Genomic DNA, 9649 nt, shown 5'->3' on the forward strand with positions numbered 1-9649 from the left:
CCGTGTCTGCGTGGGTTTCCTCCGGGCGCTCCGGTTTCCTCCCACACTCCAAAGATGTGCGGGTTAGGGTGCATTGACCGTGCTTTGATTTTGATTTGATTTGATTTATTATTGTCACATGTATTAACATACAGTGAAAAGTATTGTTTCTTGCGCGCTATACAGACAAAGCATACCGTTCATAGAGAAGGAAATGAGAGAGTGCAGAATGTAACGAGAGTAAAAGATAGAATTAGAAGGCGTGCTGGGCACAGCTTGCAAGAAGTTGCCTCGCTCCAGCGCCATCTTGGAAAGTCCAAGACTAAATGTTAAATTGCCCCTTAATGTCAGGGGGGTTAGCAGGGTAAATATGTGGTGTTACAGGAATAGGGCCTGGGTGGGATTGTGGGGTGCAGACTCCATGGGCCAAATGGCCTCCTTCTGCACTGTAGAGATTCTATGAAAGCAGCTGGATCGTGCCAAAAGGGCAGTGAAATGGAAAGGTTTGGACCTGCAATGCAATGATATTCCCACTGCTGTCTGCACCCTACATACAGCTGTGATGAAAGGTCGCCAACCTCTGTCTCTCTCCACAGACGCTGCCTGACCTGTTGAGTATTTCCGGCATTTTCTGTTTTATTTTGCTCCGATATACAGTCTCACACTCACACACTCATGCACACACACACTCACACACTCACTCACACTCACACACACTCACTCACACTCACACACACACACTCACACACTCACTCACACTCACACACACACACTCACACACTCACTCACACACACACACTCACACACACACTCACACTCACACACACTCACTCACACACTCTCACTCACACTCACACACTCACACACACTCACACACACACACACTCACTCACACTCACACACTCACACTCACACACACACACTCACACTCACACTCACACTCACACACACACACTCACACTCACACTCACACACACTCACACACACACACTCACACTCACACTCACACTCACACACACACACTCACACTCACACTCACACTCACACACACTCACACACACACACACACACACTCACACTCACACACACGCACTCCCCTCACCCAGGGTAACCAGAGTGCTGTTCCTAACCTGCCTGTACCAGCTCACCTGTCCTGGTGAAGATGACGGGGGTGGAGACACTCCTTTGCTTCCCGCTGTCGGCAAGGTTGGAAGAGTTGCCGGTGCTGGGGAACAGCTTTCCATTGCGGAACACCACAAACTGCAGCTGGCAACTGGAGTTCCCCAGAACCGGGGCGCTGGGCGAGCGGCTAAAGAGAGAAGGGGGCAGCTGGACCGAGGCCAGCCCGATGCTGTTCTGGAGGGGCAGAAAGAAGCAAGGTGTCACAAGATGAGGAGGACAGTTTCATCCCCACCCACACCCAATTTGACCAGTTACCTTGATGGGGAAGTTCTTCAGAGAGCTGTTCAGGTTGCCGGTGCTGCAGCGGAAGCTGATATGGGGCTCAGCTCCGTCAGTCTGTCTGTCGATGCTGCTGAACCGATAGTTCCTCTGGAAGGCCGTGCAGCTCAGTCCCATATATCCAGCTGGTTTGACCAGGAAGGCCTCCAGGGCGATGTTTGCTGAAACCTGGGAGGAAGAGAGCAGCATTTGAGTGAACGGACATGGAGCTGACATTGCCACACAGCTGAATCCCATCCTGTCTCTCTCCCTCCCGAATTCCAGCTCCTTCCTCACCATCCTGCTTCCCACACCAAACTCCCATTTTTAAAGTAAAGTCAAATAAAGTTTATTTATTGGTCACACGTAAGGCTTACATTAACACTGCAATGAACTTACTGTGAAATTCCCCTAGTCGCCACACTCCGGCGCCTGTTCGGGTACAAAGAACAAAGAAAATTACAGCACAGGAACAGGCCCTTCGGCCCTCCAAGCCTGCACCGCCCATGCTGCCCGACTGAACTAAAACCCCCTACCCTTCCGGGGACCATATCCCTCTATTCCCATCCTATTCATGTATTTGTCAAGACGTCCCTTAAAACTCACTATCGTATCTGCTTCCACTACCTCCCCCCCGGCAGCGAGTTCCAGCACCCACCACCCTCTGTGTAAAACATCTGCCTCGTACATCTCCTTTAAACCTTGCCCCTCGCACCTTAAACCTGTGCCCCCGAGTAATTGACTCTTCCACCCTGGGAAAAAGCTTCTGACTCTCCACTCTGTCCATGTCCCTCATAACCTTGTAGACTTCTATCAGGTCGCCCCCTCAACCTCCGTCGTTCCAGTGAGAACAAACCAAGTTTCTCCAACCTCTCCTCATAGCTAATGCCCTCCATACCAGGCAACATCCTGGTAAATCTTTTCTGAACCCTCTCCAAAGAGAGAATTTAGCCTGGCCAATGCACTCTAACCAGCACGTCTTTCAGACTGTGGGAGGAAACCGGAGCACCCGGAGGAAACCCACGCAGACACGGGGAGAACGTGCAAACTCCACACAGACAGTTACCCGAGGCTGGAATCGAACCCGGGTCCCTGGCGCTGTGAGGTAGCAGTGATAACCACTGTGCCACCCGTGACCGGGACAGATGAAGGTTGGGATCTTGTGTTCCCTGGGAGCTGGGGAGGGGTGCACTGGAATTTGGGGTCTTGATGTTCTCTGTGGGGATGATGCAGTGATTGGGGACTGGGATCTTACTGTGCCCCAGAGGGACTCAGTGATTGGAGGTTGGGACTTTGATCTAAACCATGGGGTAAACATGGCTGGTGTTTCTCTGAGTGAGTCTGAGTCCTCCCTCACAGCTCGTTGAGAGAATGTTCAGAGTCACCCAGTGCACAGACTGGGACTCGCTCCAGGTCAGGGTTCACTCCACAGGAGCACAGTTTGCAGCAACCATTCCCAGGATCTTACCTTGCTGATGGCTTGGGACTGAGACGTCAAGGTGAGGCTGGCAATACGCTCCACTGATTGGACAATCCTGGTACAGGCGGCATTCTCCTGCTGCGCCATGAGGAGAATTTCCTCGTTGGCCAGCATCATGTTACTGGCCATTTCCACAATCAGATCACCCAGCTGATGGGGCACAGAGAGAGAGAGTGGGGGAGAGGAGGGAGAGGGGGAGAGGGAGAGAGGGGGAGAGAGAGAGTGGGGGAGAGGGGGGAGAGGGAGAGTGGGGGAGAGGGGGAGAGAGAGAGAGAGTGGGGGAGAGGAGGGAGAGGGAGAGAGGGGGAGAGAGAGAGTGGGGGAGAGGGGGGAGAGGGAGAGTGGGGGAGAGGGAGAGAGAGAGAGAGTGGGGGAGAGGGAGAGAGAGAGAGTGGGGGAGAGGGGGAGAGAGAGAGAGAGTGGGGGAGAGGGGGAGAGAGAGAGTGGGGAAGAGGGGGGAGAGGGAGAGTGGGGGAGAGGGAGAGAGAGAGAGTGGGGGAGAGGGGGAGAGAGAGAGAGAGTGGGGGAGAGGGAGAGTGGGGGAGAGGGAGAGAGAGAGAGAGGGAGAGAGAGAGAGTGGTGGGGGAGAGAGGGGGGGGTTGGGGAGGGGAGAGGGGGAGAGAGTGGGGGAGAGAGAGAAAGAGAGAGTGGGGGAGAGAGAGAAAGAGAGAGTGGGGGAGAGAGAGACAGAGAGAGTGGGGGAGAAAGAGAGAGAGTGGGGGAGGTGGGGAGGAGAGAGCAGAGAAAGGGAAGGAGATGGGAAGAAGAGGAAGGCAAGAAAACGGGAGACAGATGGGAGGAACGGAAAGAGGGAGGAGGGGGGTAGAGAGAGAGAGTGAGCTATTGATTGATTCAGTAACAGCAAGCTGAATGGACTATTCCTACAACAATGAAGGGGTTCCCAGACTGGAGTGGTTACAATGCAGGGGGAGTCACAAGGTTGAGGGACATCACTAGGTCAGTGTTATACTCCCTCACCCTGTCGGGTCCAATTGTTCCTCATACAGTGCCATTTTATTCACTCCCCTCACTCTGTCTCGGTCTGTTCCAGTTACCGGTCACTCTTTCTGTGAAGAGGAACCTTTTCCATCCTGTGAACAGATACCCCTCAAACAGGTCAAAGGTCACATCGTTTTTAAGCCTCTTCAGTTTACCGATCAGAACACTGACCTTTGTCACTAACTCAGCCTGTCCCAGCACCAGAATTTTAACCCTGTGTCTCAGTGACCACAACTGGATCCAGTGTTCGAGGTGCAGTGTTACCACACTGGATCCAGTGTTCGAGGTGCAGTGAAACCACACTGGATTCATTGTTCGACGTGCAGTGTTACCACACTGGATCCAGTGTTCGAGGTGCAGTGTTACCACACTGGATCCAGTGTTCGAGGTGCCGTGTTACCACACTGGATCCAGTGTTCAAGGTGCGGTGTTACCACACTGGATCCATTGTTCGACGTGCAGTGTTACCACACTGGATCCAGTGTTCGAGGTGCAGTGTTACCGCACTGGATCCAGTGTTCGAGGTGCAGTGTTACCACACTGGATCCAGTGTTCAAGGTGCAGTGTTACCACACCTTTTTAGAAATTCATTTGTGGGACATGGGTGTCACTGACTGGCAGCATTTATTGACCATCCCTCGTTGCCCGAGGGCAGTTGGGAGTCAACCACATAGGTCATCTATGTACAGATCCACAAGAAATGTGTGAGATCCTAAATGAATATTTCTCATCAGTATTTACTGTTGAGAAAAGCATGGATGTTAGAGAACTTGGGGAAATAAATAGTGATGTCTTGAGGAGTGTACATATTACAGAGGAGGTGCTGGAGGTTTTAAAGGTAGATAAATCCCCGGGACCTGATGAAGTATATCCCAGGACATTGTGTGAGGCTAGGGAGGAAGTTGGGGGTCCCCTAGCAGAGATATTTGAATCATTGATAGTCACGGGTGAGGTGCCTGAAGATTGGAGGGTGGCAAATGTTGTGCCTTTGTTTAAAAAGGGCTGCAGGGAAAAGCCTGGGAACTACAGGCCAGTGAGCCTCACATCTGTGGTGGGTAAATTGTTGGAAGGTATTTTGAGAGACAGGATCTACAGGCATTTAGAGACGCAAGGACTGATTAGGGACAGTCAGCATGGCTTTGTGAGTGGAAAATCATGTCTCACAAATTTGATTCAGTTTTTTGAAGGGGTAACCAAGAAGGTAGATGAGGGCAGTGCAGTTGATGTTGTCTACATGGACTTTAGCAAGGCCTTTGACAAGGTACCGCATGGTAGGTTGTTGCATAAGGTTAAATCTCATGGGATCCAGGATGAGGTATCTAAATGGATACAAAATTGGCTTCTTGACAGAAGCCAGAGGGTGGTTGTAGAGGTTTGTTTTTCAAACTAGAGGCCTGTGACCAGCGGTGTGCCTCGTAGAATCATAGAAACCCTACAGTACAGAAAGAGGCCATTCGGCCCATCGAGTCTGCACCGACCACAATCCCACCCAGTCCCTACCCCCCTATATATTTTACCCGCTAATCCCTCTAACCTACGCATCTCAGGACACTAAGGGCAATTTTTAGTATGGCCAATCAACCTAACCCGCACATCTTTGGACTGTGGGAGGAAACCGGAGCATCCGGAGAAAACCCACACAGACACGCGGAGAATGTGCAAAATCCACACAGACAGTGACCCGAGCCGGGAATCGAACCCAGGTCCCTGGAGCTGTGATGCAGCTGTGCTAACCACTGTGCTACCGTACCGCCCCCAGGGATCAGTGCTGGGCCCACTGTTATTTGTCATTTATATTAATGATTTGGATGAGAATATAGGAGGCATGGTTAGTAAGATTGCAGATGACACTAAGATTGGTGGCACAGCGGGCAGTGAAGAAAGTTATCTCAGATTGCAATGGGATCTTGATCAATTGGGCCAGTGGGCTGACGAATGGCAGATGGTGTTTAATTTAGATAAATACGAGGTGATGCATTTTGGTAGATTGAACCAGGGCAGGACTTACTCAGTTAATGGTAGGGCATTGGGGAGAGTTACAGAACAAAGAGATCTAGGGGTACATGTTCATAGCTCCTTGAAAGTGGAGTAACAGGTGGACAGAGTGGTGAAGAAGGCATTCAGCATGCTTGGTTTCATCGGTCAGAACATTGAATACAGGAGTTGGGAGGTCTTGTTGAAGTTGTACAAGACATTGGTAAGGCCACACTTGGAATACTGTGTACAGTTCTGGTCACCCTATTATAGAAAGGATATCATTAAACTAGAAAGAGTGCAGAAAAGATTTATTAGGATGCTACCGGGACTTGATGGTTTGAGTTATAAGGAGAGGCTGGATAGACGAGGACTTTTTTCTCTGGAGCATAGGAGGCTGAGGGGTGATCTTATAGAGGTCTATAAAATAATGAGGGGCACAGATCAGCTAGATAGTCAATATCTTTTCCCAAAGGTAGGGGAGTCTAAAACTAGAGGGCACAGGTTTAAGGTGAGAGGGGAGAGATACAAAAGGGTCCAGAGGGGCAATGTTTTCACACAGAGGGTGGTGAGTGTCTGGAACAAGCTGCCAGAGGCAGTAGTAGAAGTGGGTACAATTTTGTCTTTTAAAAAGCATTTAGATAGTTACATGGGTATGATGGGTATGGAGGGATATGGGCCAAATGCGGGGCAATTGGGACTAGCTTAGGGGTTTAAAAAAAAGGGTGGCATGGACAAGTTGGGCCGAAGGGCCTGTTTCCATGCTGTAAACCTCTATGATTCTACCCGAGGTGCAGGGTTCCCACAACTGGATCCAGTGTTCAAGATGCAGTGTAACTCATGCCCAATCCAGTGGGATCACAATCTCCCAGTTTACGCTCCCATGTTGAGTTGTGATTTGTTCAAAGCGCTGTTCCCTGGTCTGAGGCTGCACGATAATTTAACGCTTCCATTCTGTATTTCCGTTCTTATAACAAATGCTGGAAATAACTGCACTGGCTTCAGGAAAGTAACAGGACAATGTTTCACCAAAACAAAGCACAGATGTTTCAAATACATTACATCATGGATCTCATCCGTAAAGCTGATAAACTTCTCCATCATCTGGGCGACGTAAATCACATCCATCCTATCCAAGAAATTGGCTGCCTCCATGGTGTAATCAAGCAGCTGGCGAGCGAGAGTCAGTGCATTGGTACTGTTAACGGGCATCTGTAGGCACAGAGACAGACAGAGAGAGAGACAGAGAGAGAGAGAGAGACAGAGAGAGAGAGACAGAGAGAGAGACAGAGAGAGAGACAGAGAGAGAGAGACAGAGAGAGAGAGAGAGACAGAGAGAGAGACAGAGAGAGAGAGAGACAGAGAGAGAGACAGAGAGAGAGACAGAGAGAGAGAGAGAGAGAGAGACAGAGAGAGAGACAGAGAGAGAGACAGAGAGAGAGAGAGACAGAGAGAGAGACAGAGAGAGAGAGAGACAGAGAGAGACAGAGAGAGACAGAGAGACAGAGAGAGAGACAGAGAGAGAGACAGAGAGAGAGACAGAGAGAGAGAGACAGAGAGAAAGAGACACATACAGTGAGAGAGGAACAGAATTTCCACAAAAATCAAAATATTACCGGCATCACTCATCTGATTATTAACATTTCACCACAGTGCACCCGCTCCATCACCTCAAACATCCAAATCATCTGTTAGATCTACACTGTCCTCATCAAACACTCCCGGGACAGGTACAGCACGGGGTTAGATACAGAGTAAAGCTCCCTCTACACTGTCCCCATCAAACACTCCCAGGACAGGTACAGCATGGGGTTAGATACAGAGTAAAGCTCCCTCTACACTGTCCCCATCAAACACTCCCAGGACAGGTACAGCACGGGGTTAGATATAGAGTAAAGCTCCCTCTACACTGTCCCCATCAAACACTCCCAGGACAGGTACAGCACGGGGTTAGATACAGAGTAAAGCTCCCTCTACACTGTCCCCATCAAACACTCCCAGGACAGGTACAGCACGGGGTTAGATATAGAGTAAAGCTCCCTCTACACTGTCCCCATCAAACACTCCCAGGACAGGTACAGCACGGGGTTAGATACAGAGTAAAGCTCCCTCTACACTGTCCCCATCAAACACTCCCAGGACAGGTACAGCACGGGGTTAGATATAGAGTAAAGCTCCCTCTACACTGTCCCCATCAAACACTCCCAGGACAGGTACAGCACGGGGTTAGATACAGAGTAAAGCTCCCTCTACACTGTCCCCATCAAACACTCCCAGGACAGGTACAGCACGGGGTTAGATACAGAGTAAAGCTCCCTCTACACTGTCCCCATCAAACACTCCCAGGACAGGTACAGCACGGGGTTAGATATAGAGTAAAGCTCCCTCTACACTGTCCCCCATCAAACACTCCCAGGACAGGTACAGCACGGAGTTAGATACAGAGTAAAGCTCCCTCTACACTGTCCCCATCAAACACTCCCAGGACAGGTACAGCACGGGGTTAGATACAGAGTAAAACTCCCTCTACACTGTCCCCCATCAAACGCTCCCAGGACAGGTACAGCACGGGGTTAGATACAGAGTAAAGCTCCCTCTACACTGTCCCCATCAAACGCTCCCAGGACAGGTACAGCACGGGGTTAGATACAGAGTAAAACTCCCTCTACACTGTCCCCATCAAACACTCCCAGGACAGGTACAGCACGGGGTTAGATACAGAGTCCCAGAGGAACATCATTCTGGTCTCTGTTTAAGTGTAGATAGAGCCTGTTGGATTCATGTCTTCACTGAGGGAACAGGTAGAGAGGGATGTTGCACTAACTCAGCCAATCATTTCCAAACATCACCGATTGTACTTTGTCACCTTGGAGTTTTCTAACCTTCACTGCAAGGCGACTTGTGGAATGATCTTTGGTGAAACTCACCAGGATGAAGGTGTACAGAACCCTGGTATAGTCGTTGGTATAGAGACACTCTGAGTAATCAGCATCTTCCCACTGGCCCGAGCGCTCACACTTGCGGGAGGTTTTCTTCTGCAGTGACGCTGAATCCAGTGAGCTGGAAGAGTAGGGATACTGCAGGCAGGGCTGGTAGGCAGTGATTCCAGCCAGTGTGCGAGGCCACCTGGAGAAAGCAACGACCAAATGTCAAAAACAAGCGCCTGCGATCAGCCTGAGAGGCGTCACTGAGAGCTGCAGCCACATCCATCCCAATATGTCCCCTTAGCTTTGGGACACAAAACCAGGAGGAGGCCATTCAGCCCCTCATTCAGAAAGATCAGGGCTGATCTGTACCTTAGCCCCAGCTGGGGGTTCTGTAACAAACCATTGCCTAAGCACTGTCTATCAACCTCAGATCAGGAATTTCCCTCTGCACCACCCCCCACCCCACCCCCCACTCTCCACAGCTTTCCTGGGGAGAGAGATCCAGATTTCCAACAGCCTGTGTGAAGAACTGCTTTCTAAAGTAAAAATAAAGTTTATTTATTAGTCACAAGTAAGGCTTACATTAACACTGCAATGAAGTTACTGTGAAATTCCCCTAGTCGCCACACTTCAGCACCTGTTCGGGTCAATGCACCCTAACCAGTACGTCTTTCAGACTGTGGGAGGAAACCGGAGCACCCGGAGGAAACCCACGCAGACATGGGGAGAATGTGCAAACTCCACACAGACAGTGACCCAAGCCGGGAATTGAACCCGGGCCCCTGGCGCTGTGAGGCAGCAGTGCTAACCACTGTGCCACCGTGTCTGCCCCGGGTCCCTGGCGCTGTGA

The 9649-nt window shown here is 50.5% G+C and overlaps 1 protein-coding gene across 3 annotated transcripts in view; it reads right to left on the minus strand.

Moving 5' to 3' along the window:
• The window catches only part of adgra2 (adhesion G protein-coupled receptor A2), a 240667-nt gene that overhangs the window by 25327 nt on the left and 205691 nt on the right, over positions 1-9649 (minus strand). For all 3 annotated transcript variants that reach the window (XM_078239650.1, XM_078239651.1, XM_078239652.1), the window contains 5 exons: positions 8800-8998; positions 6935-7084; positions 2888-3049; positions 1417-1608; positions 1128-1335 (listed from right to left, as the gene is read on the minus strand). In XM_078239650.1, coding sequence (XP_078095776.1) covers positions 1128-1335; positions 1417-1608; positions 2888-3049; positions 6935-7084; positions 8800-8998 — 911 coding nt within the window. The remainder of the gene's footprint in view (positions 1-1127; positions 1336-1416; positions 1609-2887; positions 3050-6934; positions 7085-8799; positions 8999-9649) is intronic.

This window comes from Mustelus asterias, chromosome 22 (genome assembly GCF_964213995.1).
Source record: "Mustelus asterias chromosome 22, sMusAst1.hap1.1, whole genome shotgun sequence".
NCBI classification, from domain to species: Eukaryota; Metazoa; Chordata; class Chondrichthyes; order Carcharhiniformes; family Triakidae; genus Mustelus; species Mustelus asterias.